The sequence below is a fragment of the Fimicolochytrium jonesii genome (genome assembly GCF_025526975.1).
Source record: "Fimicolochytrium jonesii strain JEL569 chromosome Unknown EV422scaffold_22, whole genome shotgun sequence".
Taxonomy (NCBI): domain Eukaryota; kingdom Fungi; phylum Chytridiomycota; class Chytridiomycetes; order Spizellomycetales; family Powellomycetaceae; genus Fimicolochytrium; species Fimicolochytrium jonesii.
Window position 1 is genome coordinate 40,969 of NW_026515689.1, and position 16,765 is coordinate 57,733.

General features: G+C 55.4%; 6 protein-coding genes across 6 annotated transcripts; 3 read left to right on the top strand and 3 right to left on the bottom strand.

Moving 5' to 3' along the window:
- Nucleotides 1-333: 333 nt before the first annotated feature.
- EV422DRAFT_537920 (uncharacterized protein) lies at nt 334-2,045 on the bottom strand. The gene is made up of 5 exons (XM_053070945.1): nt 1,803-2,045; nt 1,434-1,666; nt 1,201-1,344; nt 986-1,117; nt 334-903 (listed from the first exon to the last, which is right to left on the bottom strand). Exons 1-5 carry the CDS (start codon nt 1,924-1,926, stop codon nt 400-402), a joined length of 1,137 nt encoding a protein of 378 aa, XP_052923251.1. The 5' UTR covers nt 1,927-2,045; the 3' UTR covers nt 334-399.
- Nucleotides 2,046-2,163: 118 nt separating this feature from the next.
- On the bottom strand, nt 2,164-4,785 carry EV422DRAFT_537925 (CBF/Mak21 family-domain-containing protein). Its single transcript, XM_053070946.1, has 7 exons — nt 4,722-4,785; nt 4,276-4,644; nt 3,772-4,187; nt 3,636-3,699; nt 2,875-3,568; nt 2,613-2,800; nt 2,164-2,527 (listed from the first exon to the last, which is right to left on the bottom strand). The coding sequence occupies exons 2-7, from the start codon at nt 4,477-4,479 to the stop codon at nt 2,387-2,389; spliced, it is 1,707 nt and encodes a 568-aa protein (XP_052923252.1). The 5' UTR covers nt 4,480-4,644; nt 4,722-4,785; the 3' UTR covers nt 2,164-2,386.
- A 623-nt stretch (nt 4,786-5,408) lies between these two features.
- Nucleotides 5,409-9,531, bottom strand: EV422DRAFT_508165 (tRNA synthetases class I (C) catalytic domain-containing protein; the record flags this gene model as incomplete). Its single annotated transcript, XM_053068720.1, has 16 exons — nt 5,409-5,684; nt 5,819-5,970; nt 6,079-6,425; nt 6,488-6,591; nt 6,667-6,792; nt 6,866-6,973; nt 7,428-7,556; nt 7,630-7,733; nt 7,800-7,921; nt 7,990-8,078; nt 8,158-8,247; nt 8,323-8,448; nt 8,547-8,786; nt 8,860-8,956; nt 9,200-9,357; nt 9,436-9,531. 16 exons carry the CDS (start codon nt 9,529-9,531, stop codon nt 5,409-5,411), a joined length of 2,364 nt encoding a protein of 787 aa, XP_052923253.1.
- A 2,181-nt stretch (nt 9,532-11,712) lies between these two features.
- Nucleotides 11,713-12,647, top strand: EV422DRAFT_602206 (uncharacterized protein; the record flags this gene model as incomplete). Its single annotated transcript, XM_053073715.1, has 4 exons — nt 11,713-11,877; nt 12,047-12,131; nt 12,232-12,298; nt 12,392-12,647. 4 exons carry the CDS (start codon nt 11,713-11,715, stop codon nt 12,441-12,443), a joined length of 369 nt encoding a protein of 122 aa, XP_052923254.1. The 3' UTR covers nt 12,444-12,647.
- Nucleotides 12,648-13,976: 1,329 nt separating this feature from the next.
- On the top strand, nt 13,977-14,836 carry EV422DRAFT_537952 (uncharacterized protein). Its single transcript, XM_053070947.1, has 2 exons — nt 13,977-14,424; nt 14,497-14,836. Exons 1-2 carry the CDS (start codon nt 14,000-14,002, stop codon nt 14,687-14,689), a joined length of 618 nt encoding a protein of 205 aa, XP_052923255.1. The 5' UTR covers nt 13,977-13,999; the 3' UTR covers nt 14,690-14,836.
- EV422DRAFT_537955 (uncharacterized protein) lies at nt 14,807-16,077 on the top strand. The gene is made up of 2 exons (XM_053070948.1): nt 14,807-15,016; nt 15,095-16,077. Exons 1-2 carry the CDS (start codon nt 14,867-14,869, stop codon nt 15,713-15,715), a joined length of 771 nt encoding a protein of 256 aa, XP_052923256.1. The 5' UTR covers nt 14,807-14,866; the 3' UTR covers nt 15,716-16,077.
- Nucleotides 16,078-16,765: the final 688 nt, after the last annotated feature.

Below are 16,765 nucleotides of genomic sequence, written 5' to 3' on the forward strand. Positions count from 1 at the left end.
GCCGAGCGATACGCACAACACGTTCGCACGAACGAAACGTACATTTTACAAGATATACATAAATAGAGGGGACCTAAAGGCCCGGGCAGTGTTTTGAGGGATGCGCGGTGGGGATGTTGTGCGGAGTGTATAGTTGGGGGCGCGGGAAGAAGGGGAGGTGGCGGGGAACTGTTGTGTTGGGGAAATACGAGCTTGACGATTGCCGATACGTTGTCGTCACCGTAACCGCTTCCACAGCAAGACCCCTTCCCATACGCTCTACGTAAGGCCCGGCACAACGGTGCATGCGAGAGCAGTAGAGTTCATACGCACCACCCGCCATCCTTTCCTGCTCCCACAACCCTCCCCCCCCCCCCCCCCCCCCGCATCGCTCAACATCTCCCTTTCTCCCTCCACACCTCAATACCTGCTCGTCCTCCTTTCCCCACCCCCAGGCGACCGCGACCGTCTCCGTTCCCTATCCCTTCCATGCTCCCGGTCCCTCTCCCCACCCCCACCGCTCCCCGGCCGGTTATAATCCTCGCGTTGGTCGTATCGCCGTCCGCCACCCCGTCCATGATCCCCATACCCCCCGGGCCGGCGATCATACCCCCCATACCGTCCCTGCCCGCCCTGCGGGGGCCCGCCATACCCGCCCCTATCACCTCCGTACCCTCCACCGCCGCCGTATCCGCCCCTGGGGCCGCCACCGTACCCGCCGCGGCGCATGTCACCACCGCCTCCGTGGTGATCCCGGTTGTTGTAGTGCCCGCCGTCATGGGAGTTGTTGTTGTTGTTGTAGTTCCCCCCGTTGTTTTGATGAGAGAAGTGTCCGCCCCCGCCGCCGAACGCGCCGCCAGCGCTGAACCCGGATTTTTTCATTTCGTCGACTTGGTCGCGGATTTTGACAAAGCCCATGTGCATCTGTCATGGAGAGAGAGTGTGTGAGTATGGGAACAAAGGCAGCGGACTGAACAAGGAGGGGCGATGGAGTGATTTGGTTTACCTTCCCGCCAAAATGATCCGCCAGCCGCCTATCACTATCAAAGATGGACAGATACGCAGAGCACACCTCGCACACTCGCAGTTTCTGCTGTTGCGAGTTTCCCTCGGCGCCCGTCAACTGTTTCAATTCCCTCTGCAAAATGACACACCCGTCAATAACTCTTCCCCAACTTAAGAAGTCATTTTCTACCCCTTGGGGATGGAAAAAGCCCCTACCTCTTTGTCATCCTTCAGCTTTTGCAAATCCTCCACCTTGTTCATGAGCTCCATCGACTCGGTCACTTTTCCTTCCTCGCCCAACGTCTCCACCTGTCCCGTCAGCGTCGCGATCTCGTTCGTCAGGTCCCCGATCTCCCTGCTCTGTCGTTCATCAGAAAAACATCAAGTGCGTCAGTATGCATAAGAGAAGCAGACCATCCGGTGAAAGTCCCAAGTGGGGAGATACGCACCAACTGCACCGCCCGCGCATCCTCCGGCGTCTTATCCAGCCGTCTCTGCGCAGCATCCACCTTCCGATCGCAATCCTTGACAAACTCCGAAAGCGAGCGGAACCATTCCTCCTGGAACCCCGGGTGTCCCGCCTCGCTGACGGCGCGCTTGTATTCTTCGAGGAGTTTGGGGGAGTGGGATTTGTTGCAGGGGCCGATGTCCATCTTCGTGTTGGTGAAGAGGTCGTGGGGGCCTGGCCGGGGGTGAAGGGAGGGTGGTTAGAGAATTTGTGGAAAGTGCATCCCACGGATCAGCAGGGGTGATCACGTCGCCATACACAGCAACTGAGACATAAAAACACCCTGATATCCCCTCCGTCATCAACTCACATAATCCACAAAGGTAATCCTTGCAGACCTGCGGATCTGTAAACTTCATATTGTCAGGCACGCCGCCGAGGGCCTCTTTGCCCATCAGCTCCTCAAGGAGCTTGCGTTGCAGGGCGGCTGACATTGTCGGCTATGTAAAGGCTTGCTTTTGTGTCGACAGGTGGATGGGTGAACGGTGGTGTGGAGTGGGTGTTGTGTTGTGGAGTGATCTTCAATATTCTCACTGAGTTGTGGTTGAGGTTGGGGGGGGGGGGGGGGGGGGGGGGGGAGATCTCCGTGGAAAGGAAAGCCAGGAGAATCGGACGAGGAAGCGCGTCGGACGTCTCTTTTCTCTTCCCCACAGCACATCGACACATTGGGAGACAGACAGACAGACAGACAGACAGACAGACAGACACAGAGACCGGGCTAGATTCCCACATCCCCCTATGCCCATTGATTGATTAACTTACCCCCCCGAAAACCCCAACATGCCTATCTACATCCTACACCAAAGTCTACCTACTCCACTTCATCCCAACCAAAATGAACAGCCTTCATCCTACGCCAATAACCGAGCTACGCTAACATGGCCGCACCGACGCTCAAATGACAAACAAAGGCGTCTCAGTCCGCGTAGACGGCAAGGCGTCCAGCAGCCCAACAACTTTCGCATGCGACGCGAGTGCGGGTGCGGGTGGCGGAGCTGTTGCGTTGATCTTTTTGCGTGTTTCTGATTCAAAAAGCTGTTTTTGCATGAATAACGAGCGTGAGTGAAAAAGTACAAGTGCGAAAGGAAACGAGTCCCCAGCAGATACTTGGACAACATACCGAAGTATAAGAATGATCCAAGAAATCCTCCATATCATACATATGCTGTTTAGCGATCGGCTGCTCAAACACGCGCACTAGGCCCGAGATTGTGTGCAGGTAGTGCGTTTTGAGGGTTTGCATTTCCCAGAGTGAGCTTTCGAGGGCGCGCGATTTTGCGGGGTCCGTTTCGGTGGGGAGGTAGGGATCTGCACAGCGAGGGGAGAGATGGGGAGTCAGCGGGAGACATTGAGGAGTGTGGAGGAAAGCAGGCGGCAAGTACCTGTCATCTCCGCAGCCCCCGGTTCCTGCTCCCTATGGATAATAACCAAACACGCCGGATGCTTCTTCAACAGGTTGAACACAAACGGCACGACCGTAATAATCGCCGCCGGTGACGCATTCAGCGCCAAGCGCGTCAGTTTCTTGATGAACGCCGCAATCAGGTACGACGGTAACTGACTACTCGACAGGAACAGATCCACCAGTCTCAAAAACCTCGAGCGGTACTTGACATGCAGCAGATTCTTATCAAACAGCGCATACAGCTTCGTGTAGAAATCCGGGTAGTCGAGGTTATGTTCCGTCACGAGCGTGAACAGGCCGTTCAGGGCCAACATGCTGACGGCGCCGCCTTGGTCGTACGAGTCGACGAGGAAATCGATCAGGAGGGTCGGGCGCAGCATGTAGGGGATGAGGCGTTTGTGCATGGAGAGGAGCACGCGTTTGTGCATGTCGGCGGACATGGGTTGGCGGAGGAAGGAGAGCCAGGTGTCGCTGAAGACTTTGCGGTGCTCTTTGACGGAGGATGGGGGGTAGGTTTTCTTCTTGGAGGGGGTTGAAGTGGGGGGGAGGTTGTAGTAGTAGGTGCCGAGTTGGGAGTCGTCTGTTGCGGGGTCGCGGATGGCGGAGAGGATGCGGTAGCCGACGTTGACCACTGAGGAGAGCTTATCTGCTGGAATCGAGTATTTGCGGCGCTAGAGGGAGCGAACAGCAGTGTTCAATCCCATTCCTTCGTTGAATTCGGACTTCAAGCAGCCTTACCTTGGTGACTGATTTCACCCCTGCTCCCGTGCTAACTCCGTCAGTCAGAGAAGCCAGATATTTCCTATAACCATCTCCAATCATCAGCAACTGCATCATTCACACGCCTTCACGAGATAACGAAGAATCTACTCACCCAAAGTCCTTGTAGAAGTAATATCGCACATCATCATACTGATTCAAATCCTCCACAATCCTCTGCAACAACTGCTCGCTCATATTCCCATTCACAACCACATTCTCCACGACCGAGTTGAACGCCGCATTCTTGAATTCCTTGGACTGCACGGACATGTCCTTCACGACCTTCATCAGAGAGTCCATCGCCGCGACCTGCATCGCGGGCTCCGTGTGCGACAGGTACCGGTACGCCAGCTGGACGTACATCGTCCGGTTGTCACGCAGCCAGGTCGCTACTTTTGTTTTCACGTCCTCCTCTTTCTCCTCTTCGACCACATTCTTATTCCGTGCCAAGTCTCCTCGTTCTAAAAATCGAGAATAGACGTGTCGCATGGATGTGAACGCTGCGTAGGCGATTTCCTCGTTTTCGCTCTGTTTTTGGTTCAGTAGAGGGAGGACTTTCAGCGCTAAAGTCCAAGGCATGTCCGTGGCACAATACTGTCGTCAAGTTTGAACGTACCTCACATAGCTCCAGAAGCTGTGCTATATTGTTGAGCTTCCCCTTGCTCTCCAGGGCCTCCTTTGCAAGCTGGCGCACTTGTGCCGGTGTGATGCTCGGCCCCTCGTTCTTCGGAGGCACGTTGGGGTTCAAACGTTTGTTTAGCAAGTTCTCCACAGCTCCGCTCGTTGCAACTGGCGGAAAACGACTTTCTGTGAGACACATACCGGTTGGGTGGCCCCGCCTGCGGCTGCTGCTCTCTTCCTCTTTCCGGTGCCAGCCATTTCTGTATAGCCGTTGTTTGTGGTCGGTCGGTGGGTTCGGGCAAGGACTGTGAGAAGACAGCCAACGCCAATTATCGGAGGACAACCCGAAATCGGCTCTTGCGCGCTTACGTGCAATTAAATAGGGGCCTAGTCACGTGATGCAAAGAATCGAAATGGTCCTAACGCGAACCATGTGCTTACGTGAAGGGCTGGAAGGACTGAATGGGCGCGCGCCCAACTTTTGAAAGCGGTGTTCCCATCCGACTTGCTCAACGTCAGAACTCCCTCCCTCTGCTCACCGCCATCCAGCCAGCCGCATAGTCTTCACATTTTCGATGTTGATGCCCACTTCCGGAAGATGTGTGTTCGGGTCGTATTCCAGTCGACGTCGATATTCAATGCTTTCGCGGAGCACCTGGACTTTGAGAAGATGGGGGGTTCGGATCAAGCTCGCCCTTCACATAAAACGAGGGCGGCCGTGACGGTCTGCCGACGACTCGCTAACCGTGCAGAGTAGCCATCTGCCGTCCGTCCAAAAAGAACGCGTACAATTGTCTTCGTCATCCGCAGCTTTGTGTGAGTCCAGCCGCCGCAGAGAGTCGGCGGTTGTTTTTAGGGGCGTAGGTCTATGCGGCAAACGAGAGGGCGTCGCGTACATAGGCAGAGGGTGTAACATGTAAGGGAGCCATTGCTTTGAGAGAAATTATGAGATTATCTCTAAGAGATGCAGTTTATGTGTAAGAAAACCAATAATAAAAACGAGGATACGCTAGATCTCGATCTAGAGAAGGGATGAGAACATTGAAAAGAACGCGCCACAAGCCATGCTGGGGAATGATGACGCAGGTGGTTGTCTCCAAAACAAGCCGCGGCAGCCTCCGTCACATCTCACTGCCCCTTCAAGTCAGCCAAGTACTCCTCATGCAACTTCGCCTGACCCGCATGTTCCTTCTCCACCTTTTTCCGGCGCGACTTGCTAAGCGGTTCGCCAGCGGCATCTTTGGTCGGTATACCCTGCGCGTCCCACTCGGAATACTCCTTGCGCAGCTCGTCCGTCTTGAACATGTCCGCGGGTGCTAGCTTGCCCTTGGCGAGCTTCTCGGCGCGCTTGGCGGCGGCGGCGGCAAGGCGGTCGTCTTTTTCGCGTTGTTTTTGGAGTTCGCGCTGTCGCAGAGAGAGTGCGAGAAAGTATAGTGAGATGTGAGCGTGGGGTGCGATTGAGAGAGGGGGCTGAACAATGTCACGACAGGGGGCGGCCAAGATAGACTGCGAGACCCCTACACAAGGCTTCTACTAACCTCCTTCTTCTCCTCCCTCTGCCTTAACAACGTCGCCTTATCGATCAATTTGACAAGCGCCTTTCCATCGTCACGGTCGTCCAGAACAACTCCAAGCTCGACAAGGTCGTCGTCGCGGAGGCGGTCGCTGAGTTTGAGGAGCTCTTTGTAGTCTGGAATCGCACCAGAAGAAAGCGAAACAATGTGAGTTTCCCAATCGCGAGGCACCAGGGAAGCCAAAAAAAATAAAAGCGGAAACAACGCAAAAAGACGATACGAACCCCCCTTATTCTGCGCCAACTCCCTAACCGCATCCCTAAACCTCGCCAACACCGTCAAATACGGCATAACCGTCTCCTCCACATCCGCTCCTTTCCCTGCCCCTGCCGACACATTCCCAATAGAGGGATTAGCATCCCCAAAGACGCCAAACATACGCATCAGCTCCGTGACATATTTCGCGATCTTGGCGAGCACTTCCGCATTGGGTTGGGTGTTCTTTTGCTTGGATTGGTCAACGTAGTAGCTGTTGGAGGTAGAGATGAGGTCACGGAGTTCGGACATTGCTGTGGGGGTGTTGAAGGAGTCGGCGAGGGCGGCGTGGATGGCGGTTTTCTTTTCTTGAAATCTATTTAGGACGAGTTAGAATGATGGGATTGTCGAATTGGGGGGATGGAAAGGATTACGTACTTTGCGACCAAAGCCTTCTCAGCCTCTCCGTAGTTATGGGCGCCGGTGAAGACGTAGCTGCCGCTCTGCTCGCGAACAACGGCCTTTATCGTTGTCAAGAAGTTCTAAGACAAATGACAAGATTAGCCCTTTCCATCTCATCCCAGTCCATCAACACACAAGCCGCTTTGAGCCCCTACCAAGATGGTATTCTCAATCGCCTTAGCCTCAACCAAAGCCCCAGACGAAAAGTCCAGCACAGTGTCCCATTGATGCAAAAGGAAGAAGATGCGGATCTGTTCAGCGGTGTTATTCTCCAACGCTTGCTGTTGACAGACAGGAAGATCCACGAATGTGAGTTGATGCCATGCGAAATGAGACCGATGTGTGCCAGCATACCTGAATCGTAACAAAGTTCTTCAAACTCTTCGACATCTTCTGGCCTTCAATGTGCAAGTGGCCAGTGTGGAGGAAGTAGTTGACCCATTGTTTGCAGTCGTAGTGTGCCTACAACACATGTGCAGAAGAGCAATCACGTCAGCGAATCGTTGCACTCACACCACGTTTGTTCTTAGGCCAGTTCGCTGGTGCGTCACCTCTCCCTCCCGTAGGGCAGGTACGCCCCCAAACTCATTCGGTGAATGTGCGGGTTTTGGATTCGATCCGTAGGCAAACACTCCCGCCAACGGTCAGAGAAGTCCCACCAGGCCCCTGTGTCCTCTTACTACTCTCCCAGAAGGAGGAAACGCGCGAGAGACAAAAGGGGCCTCCGCTTTTGAAGGTGGGTATAATGTCCACGCCCACGGAGCACGACCCATTGGATCGTGCGAGCGTGGTCATGAGACTCGGGTGAGTCTTCCAGTTCCCGCCTTCGGTCGTCCGAGCCGTAAGCCTCCCAATCCCGTTGCTCTCAAGCTCTCCCTGTGCACGTGATACCCCGTTCTGGAATATCTAAACCCACCTCAGCCTGCGCAATCTCGTTATCGTGATGCGGGAACGCCAGATCGATACCACCGGTATGAATGTCGAGCTGGTCGCCCAACGCTTCGCCAGCCATGACGCTGCACTCAATGTGCCAACCCGGTCGGCCCTGGATGTGTGGTTAACGGGTTCAGCATCAATTTTGATATTCGATCCGAGACGCTTCTGGCATAGTTATGTACCTCACCCCATGGGGACGGCCATGCAGGTTCTCCAGCTTTCGACTTTTTCCACAGGGCAAAATCCGCCGGGTTCTTCTTCCCCTTCGTCTCGACCGTCAGATCACCTATCGGCGAGTGGGGTCAGGTGTCAACCGTTCTCGGGTAGCGACACGGTACAGGGACGCTCATACCCTCTCCCTCCTGCAAGAGCTTCGTGTTTCCCGCCGACCACGGCTCCAACTTTGCGTAGTCGTGGTTTGGGTGCTTCCCGAAGGCCACTGTGTTGAAGTAGACGGACCCTTCAGATTCGTAGCTGGACGACGTTTAGGGGGGGAAGGTAAGCATTATGCGGTACGTCAAGGTGAGGGTGGAAATACATACGCGAATCCGTTTTTGACGATATTTTCAACGTAGGTGACAATTTCCGGGACATATTCACTGACGCGCGTGAGGAGATCTGGCCGGCGGATCTGATGGGATAGAATGCATCAGTGAACGGCAGCAGAGGAAAGACCAAGTCGATATCCAAGCCAACAGGTCAAAACCTACATTCAGTGCATCCATGTCCTTGAAATACTCTTCTTCCCAGTACGCGGCAAAGTCACGGAAGACTTTGGGATCCGTGACACTTGCGCCCTCCTGTCAACGTGTAAGACAGCCGGATCGTGAGGGTGCGAACTGGTATGAAGAGACCGTAGTGAAACATGCACGCACCTTCACGTCAAGGAAAGCAGCAACGATGTCCCTGCTCTCATCGAGCAAAGCATGTGCGCTCTCGACGGAGCTCGATCCGCTTTTGATTTGTTCCCGCGCTACCGTTATGGCTTTTGCAGATCGTCCCTGATTCCCGAAGTGAACCATGTCAGCACCTCAATCGTCTCGACATGGCTACGGACTGAATTGAGTTCCCTCCTGCTCAAAGATCATCACGCCCTCACCGCAGTCTTGACAAACAGGTCATATTTCGCCTCCTCCTTGGCCTCTGGAATGCCTCCTCCCTCGTACTTTGCAAGAAAGGCAGCATACTCCTCAATCGACGCTGGGGCTTGCGCTTTGAACTTCGATTTGCTGTAATCCCTCCATGCTGCCTCCACCGTCTCGAGAAGAGAAGGGGAAAGAGTCTTCGTCTCGTTTCTCAGCCTGTCGAACAGGTACTTGAAGCGAGCCTCTTTGATGATCTAGGTTTCCAAATGGCGCCTATCAATTCGCTGTTCTTCTGCCTTCCCACGGGTGAATGCGAGAGATGATCACCTTATCATCGATGTCGGTAATGTTCATGACGTAAAAGACGTCATATTTGAAGTAGTCCTCCATGATCCTCCGGATGATGTCGAATGCGATGTACGTCCTATCAACAACGAAGACATCGGTGAGTCTCATGCGATTGCATATGGTAATGTCTAAAACGATAGCTGCTCGCACAAGGAGGTTCGGCTCAGTTCCCAGAGAGCATCTCCATGCGCCTTCGCATACCGGGCTCGTTTCGCTCCGTGCAAACATATTGATGCCGCTGTCGTTCAGGAGACCCTCGCTCCGCTCGGTCAATCACAGCTCCCTGTCGCTCGCCACCATCAAGTTGTCCTCCGCTTACGGCACTTCCCATGGTGACCTCCTCAACACCGTCTCCCAATAGCCCCACAAGCTCCCCAATGCCACGCACCTAGCATGCCCCATATGCGAAAAGTCATAAACAGTAGGTCCGCAGCAGTACCAGCCCACTTTGTTCCCATTTATCGGAATAAAGTCCTCCTACAAAAAACCATAATTCCGCCGTTAAGCATCGCCCAGCGTGATCTACAAACCACACTCTCAAACAATGTGCCGTACCTTGGACTTTGTCATAGAGTTGTTGACCCGCAACCGGGGCGTTTCAGAGCCCTGCGGCTTGTGCCACTGGGGCTGTTTTATTGGGTTTGAGGACATTGTGCGGGGTGTTGTCGAGTGTTGTCGGAGGGTTGGGGAGAGGTGGAATGCGGGTTGTGATGCCCAGAGACGGGAATTGCAAGCCGGGTGGAGGGAGAGGAGGCGGCGATAGAGCATGCAACGGGGACGAGTGGGACCGGTTCCTCTCTTTTGTATGTGTCTTCGAGGGCGGTAGTTGGACTTGAATTCCGGTCAATGTCCAGTTGTGTTGTTCCCAGGGGGTTGTCCGTTGAGGCTTTTTGCGAGCATGGGGGATTACAGGATTACTCGCCTGACTCATGCGGCTCAGTTCGCTCAACGGCCCCCTCTTCCCGCGCGTCGCTGGACCCATGGAGGCCTCAGACAGCCTTGACACTTTCCCAAATACTCCCGTATACATGTACATGATATCGCATTGCAGGGAACGCATCGAAGGGACAGCCTTGCGCTTGACTGGCCAAGCCGCATCCTAGGAAACCTAACCTGTCAAATGTCTCGGTCTCACACCGGTCCACCGCCTGGGAACTCTTCTTCCCTCGGCTGATACGGGTGATACTGGACGCCGTCGACTCAAGACTAACTGAAGGGAGCGTGAAGAGTGGGAGGATCCCTGCAGATCCCACAGCCGCTGTCTTTGATCATTTTGACGTTGCTGCTGTTGTTGCTGTTGTTCCTGCTGAGCGGGGGTGGGGGTTGGGCATGTGGAGGCCACGAACGACGGCGTCCTGTGACAACAGCGGAGACGGAGACTGGATGGCGCATAGTCAGGATGCAATTCCGTTACGGGTGATCTTTTTGTGATATGCTCGGATTTACAAACTGGTCCATTGAAATCTCGTGTCAACGGATTCGGTCAACCTTGCGCTCCCATGTCTGAGCTTGGCTGCCTCGCCAAACCAGATTGACTAAACCCGAGGAGGAAGGAGGATCGGGTCCGGGTGCGGGTGAGGCGACGAAGGCCCTCGTCGTCGTCTTTGTCTGTCGTTGTGTGAGGTTGGGCCGTGCGTGGAAGTAGTAATGCAACGTGTAAGAGACGACAGAACCCGGATGCATACCTGTTGAGTGCGCCTGATCCTGCCATAAGCATCCTTTTCCTAAAACGACATGTACGCGGGGTTCAGGGATAACAGTAAAGAAGCTACTGAGATGTCGACATGGAGTGAAATTGGGGGATGCGGGGACAGCGGTTCGGATGGTGCTACATGCCTACTTAGACCCCGAAAAGGAACGCAGCGGTTCCTATTCAAGAGGAACTAGAGACGGGCAAAACATCACACCCCACGAACAGACATGTGATATCCTGTCCCTCGGTAGCCATGCCCGGAGAGAACCACGCGAGTTCATCCCACTGCTTCAACTGTTTATCCCGTCTCTCGTCCCGAAAATAATCGGAAAAAAGCTCGGTCGCGTGATGCTACATGCCTACTAGACCTCGAGAGAGGAACTAGGGACGGGCAAAACATCACACCCGCAGACAGACATGTGCTATCCTGTCCCTTCGGTAGGCATGCCAGGAGATGCCCCAGTGATCCCCAACTACAGAACGTAGTTTTGCAATGCTTTTGACCAACGCAACGGACCTTGCAGGACTTACCAGCATATATTTTTTCACGGCGGCTCTGCAGGTCTTCAGCTTGAACGAGTTTTTCCGTTTCGACGAGTTAATTACGGCAATTGAGTTTGTGAGATAGGTGTGGTATTCGCTCCAAGTGTGGGTCGGGTGTTGTTTGGCATAATCTCCTGGCCCAGTTACTTCGATCTCAATGTCATCTCCGGAGTCGTTGTCAGCCGTATCAGACACATTGTCCTTCCCTTCCGTCCTAGTGTCCAGCGGCGGTAGAGTTGCTTGAGGAGTTGGGTGGGGGATGGGTGTCTTCTTCCTTCGGTGAGGAGCCTTTACGAGATAGTCGGTCGCTGGGGGGCAATAGCAGGATGGGAAGGGAGAATCAAACTGCAGCGGATAATATGAAGTTGGAAGTGGGCGGCGAAAGCAGGGAGAGACGTAGCCAGATCTGGGTGGGTTGCCGTAGAGTTGGGTGATGATATGAGCTACGGTGCGAGCGATGCTGAGGGGGCGGCGCTGTGCCCTGTATAATATAGGTCCGGTTGTCGGCGGTGAAGTCCACGGTCTCTCCTCAAACCTCCTGCGACTTCCGATTTCCCCACCTCCGACACTGCCCTTCACACACAACACAACACAAAATGTCCACTCCACGCCCACCAACCGACACCGTCGTCACCAGCGAGGAACTTCTGGCTCGTAAGGTGTGTGTTCTACATGCAGCAACCGTTGTTGAAGACAGCGTGAAGGGAACTGTCACACCTCCTGAGGATGCCGTGAAGAAGGGCCATACTGTCAACGGGAACGTACACACGGGCGGGCACATAGGCTGGGGGCCGAGCGGGAGAGCCGTCCGACTTGTACATCCGAACGGGGGAAAGCGTTGGACCCAGGACTGGGACGTGAAGAAATCGGGGATCTGATTGATTATCCTTCTCTCTCCCTCCCATCACAAAAACTCAAAACGGAAAACAGTACGACAGATGCCTAGCCAACGCCTCCGTCAAAGCCGGCCTGGGTCTCGGGATCGGGATCGGGCTTTCGTTCCTGTTCTTCAAACGTACGTCTCAAAGGGCCCTGTTCATATCCGCCCCTGTGTGCGGTAACCTACCGATCGAACGAAATGTACTGATGAAGTATTTTGGGGGCGTGCTTTGCAGGACGAGGCTGGCCCATCGCGCTGTCGACGGGGTTTGGGCTGGGTGTGGCGTATGAGCAGTGTGCGAGGTATGTTCCCCCCCCCCCCCCCCCCCCCCCCCCACACCGAGTTCGGGAAAGTGGAAGGCAGATGCTGACCTGGTGTGTTTTGTGATATGCTAGGACGTTCAGCCCGCACGCTACGCTGGTCAGAGTTCCTCGGCAGGCCGTATGAGCATGGCTTCCCTGTAGTCACCTACCCATCAACACCTGAAACACATTCATTTATTCCCGAGAGCCACATCAGTATCTGTAGTTGGGATTCGAAAAGCGGGTCCCCGCTCCGGAGTGCGTTCTCGAATACTATCCATCCCCGCCTCATGGAAGGAACCTCCGCGCCGTATGTAATGTATGTAATGTAGATATACCACAATGCATACCCGATCAACGAAAAATCAGGGAGCACATCGGAGGGTGCTGGACGTGCTGTGATGCGGGTTTGTGGATGTGCGGGCCGGGAGGACAGAGTGAGAAAACGACGGAGTGCCTACCGTAGGGAGGTTCGGAGACCCCTTAATGCCCAACCGTAAGCCGCACTTCATCCTGCGACCCAGTAGACAAACAAAAACCGATGTCACGACGCTTAGGAATGGGCGGTACCGCTGTCTTTGCAAATGATCCATATCCCACATGACATGATCGCTGCCCGCAGCTTCGACATCCGCACAATAACCGGGTGTGGGGACCCCATCGCCCGGAGGGAGAAACGACGGAGTGCCTATCGTAGGGAGGTTCGGAGACCCCTTAATGCCCAACCGTAAGCCGCAATTCATCTTGCGACCAAGTGCAAACAAAAACCGATGTCACGACGCTTAGGAATGGGCGGTACCGCTGTCTTTGCAAATGATCCATATCCCACATGACATGATCGCTGCCCGCAGCTTCGACATCCGCACAATAACCGGGTGTGCGGACCCGTGCCCGGAGCTCAACCGTGCCTATGCCATTCCCAGGCCCGCCTGGATGATCCCGCTCAGATATGGGATTCGGAGAGCCATGAAAGCCCGTCTCCCTGCGCTCTCGACGACGTGTGTCAACTTCCGTATCGTGCGGGCGGCGGTGTCAGAGACGATGGGGTGTGGACGTGCAGATGATCGTCCACCTGGGCGGGTCGGGGTATAAGATTCCAGAACCGGGAGCTCGTCCCGTCCGTATCGTAACATGCCGCAAGGCGCAGAGGGGTTGAGGTACAGTCCCAGGAGCCGCACGACCCTCAGACATCTCCTCCGCAGCATAGGATCGCTTGAAGGGTGCCCTGCGGGTGGACCTCCGACGCGAATGTGGATTTAGAGTTTCTACCTTTCGAATGTACGCCGGGTGTCTGCGGTGTCTTTGGGAACGCGTGCTTCCGTGGGAGACGACAATCGCCGCAGGAGACCGATCCACGGCGCACCCGTCTCAGGGGCACAACCGTCAAGCACACGGTGCCTTCGATGCCCCCCCGACGGAGGCAATGAGAGACGAAGAAGAGCAGATTGTGTTTTTTCATATCACGAATAGATAGGCGATATATACAGCGTCCCAAAAAGATATACAAATAAAAAAGCACAAAAGCGTCCATGTAAAGAAAAGGGTCCGAGGTAGAAAAAAGGTCTTAATGAGTGGTGGTATGCAAAAGGGTAACTGAGCGACAAACTAGTGGTATGAAGAACGTGTCCGGGGGGGTGGTATGCATAGGGGGGGGGGGGGGGGGGGGGGGGGGGGGGGGGGGGGGAAGGTGCCAGCCTTTTGATGTTGATGGGTGGTGAACATGTGGTTGTCTGTGTGGTGTGTGCGATGTGGAGGATCTCATCGACTCCCTGCAGGACTCGCCGCGGGACTCCCCGCGGGACTCCCACTCCCCGCACCGTTGACCCTCCCCGCCGCGGCCCTCGCAGCCGCCACGTTCGCCGGACTGACCCCACACGTCTTCCGCAGATGTCTCCGCAAGTTATCCGCTCTCAGGAACGGGCGGAAGCATCGTGGGCACTCGTGTGTTGTTGGGGTCGACGGTGTTGCGTGCGTGGAGGAGGAGGAGGGGTGGTTGGGGTTCTGGGTGGCGGTGGTGCTGGAGGGGTGCGAGGGGAAGGATGTGGCGTGGAGGGTGCGTTCGTGGCGGTAGAGGTCGGATTTGCGGCGGAAGGCGATGGGGCAGGCGCGGCATTTGAGTGTGGGTGCTGATCAGATCCAAAGAACATTAGACATATGTTATTATCTGGATATGTTGAGAGGTGGGGGGGCGAACTTACGTTTATGCGAAACCAAATGACTCCTCAACGCCTGCAAGCTCTTCAGCTTCTTCACGCACCCCTCCTGCGGGCACGCATACAGCAACAGCTGCTTCTCCGCATTCCCGCCCTGGTGCTGATTCACACCGCCCTGCTGGAGGCTCAGGCCGCCGACCCCACCCACAACGCTGACAACCGCGGCGGATTCCAGTGATGCGGAACGGGATCGGGTCGCCTCGGCGGTGGTGGTGGTCGTGGACGAGTTGATACTGCAGCAGGCTTCGGAGTCGGAGCCGGAGTCGGAGCCGAGGTAGGGGAGTGTCAGGGGGTATTGTTGTTGTTGTTGTTGTTGTTGTTGTTGTCCTCCCTGCTGCCCGTGCTGTTGGTGTTGATGATGATGTGCGGTGTTGGTGGGTGTCCCATGCGAGGTCAACACCACCTGATTCTGTTGATGCGGCTGCGCGAACAGGTCCCCGACCATCCCATACCCGAACGGTTGCTGAGTATTCGTATTCGCATTCGGATTCGCATTCCCGACCTGGTAATACTGCGGCGAACTGCTCGGCATCGCGTACTTCCCGCCATACCCGTGCTGACTCACAAACTCCCCCACCGGTAGATCAAAGTACCCGCCATACCCGTCGGCAGCCACCGCCGCATGTGCATGGGGTGTATATGCGCCCAGGGTGTATTCCGATCCGGGCGTGTATTCCGTTGCGGGTGTGACGACGGCGGGGGGGAGGAAGTAGGGTGTTGGTTGCAGATTAGTGCTGTCTTGTTGTTGCTGTTGGGTGGTGTAGTGGGAGGAAGGGAGGAGGATCATGTGCGGCGAGTGATGCGCGGGGTTGGGGTGGGGCGAATTCGTGAGCTGGTCAGCGAATTGAAGGAGCGGGGATCGGTTGATATGTTGTTGTTGTTGTTGCGTATTCGGATTCCCGTTATTCGATGCTGGGTGAAGACCGTGCTGCTGTTGATGTGGTTGATACCCGACGTGATGAAACACGACTTCATCGGGTTCAGGCCCGCTGGTCATGACCAGCTGCGAGAAATCGGCGTAAGCTGCGTCGAGCTGTTGTTGTTGTTGTTGTTGTTCTTGTTGTTGTTGTTGTTGAGTGGTTTGGGGGAGGTCGAGCATGGGTATCGAGAGGGACGTGACGTCGAGGCCCATTGCTTCGAGAGCAGTCATTTCCGGTGTCGGTTCGTGTTGTTGTTGGTTGGTGTATTGCGGAACGGGGCTTGAGTGCAGGACCGGCGGGGCGGAGGAGGAGGAGGAAGGGGGGTAGATCATATTTGAAGGCGGGGTATTCTGCACGACCTGGCTGCGGAGATCTGCGAGCATCCCTTGCATCCGTTCGACGTCCTGTGAGAGGGTGGAGATAGTGTTGAGGAGGGCTTCGTCCGGTTGTTGTTGCGGTTGTTGGTGTTGTTGGTGCGGTGTGAGGGTTTGTTGTTGGGGGGACGGCGTTGGCGTGTGGGAGAAGGCGAAGCCGGGGGCTCGGCTGCGGGGTAATGACATTTGGAGGCAGTCGAGGGTGTGTGTGAGAATGAAACTTTATTCTATGGAAGACGGGGCCGTGTCATCAAAGGGGGGGGGGGGGGGGGTGTGTGGGTGAGATGCGAAGGAGAGGCGTACTACGACGATGAATGAATGTAAAGGAGCAAGGAGGGGGAGGAGGAGGAGGCGCTCAGAGAGAGCAGGGATGCGTGTTATGAGCAAAGAGAGGGTGAGCCACCGATCGCCGTGGTGGAATAGTACTGTATGTAGCGAGAGAGATGTGCGCTGTCTGTGTGTTCGAACACCGTCTGGGATGTGAGAAGAAAGGAGGTTCCGCCGACTCCACCCGCGAGCCTTTTGTAACTCGCTGCGCCCAAGTGCCCGATCGGTCTGGAGCAGTCCGCTTCCGTGTGATTTCCACAACCCAAATTTTTTTGCCAGCGAAAACACTTTCAAAAATGGTTTCCTGGTAAATTGGCCCTTTGGAGCTTGAAGGCCTTGAACGGTGCTGCGCCTTGACTGCGATGCCTCCGAGCGTCCGCTCCCAGGGCACTCGACTCCTCGGTAGAAGCCACGGAGGGCCGCCGGCCACGGAGGGAAAGCGCCAACGGCATGCGCACTGCCACCTCCTCCAGCGTCCTCCTCCGAGTCCTCTCCCACGGCGCGACTGCGTAAACGCGAACTATTGCAACAATTGTAACCATTACGTTGCCTGCGCATGCTTGGGGGAGTAGCCCGAGGTGCCTGCCCCTCCTCACACAGTCTCACGTTCAACATGGAACTTCGTGAATGCCG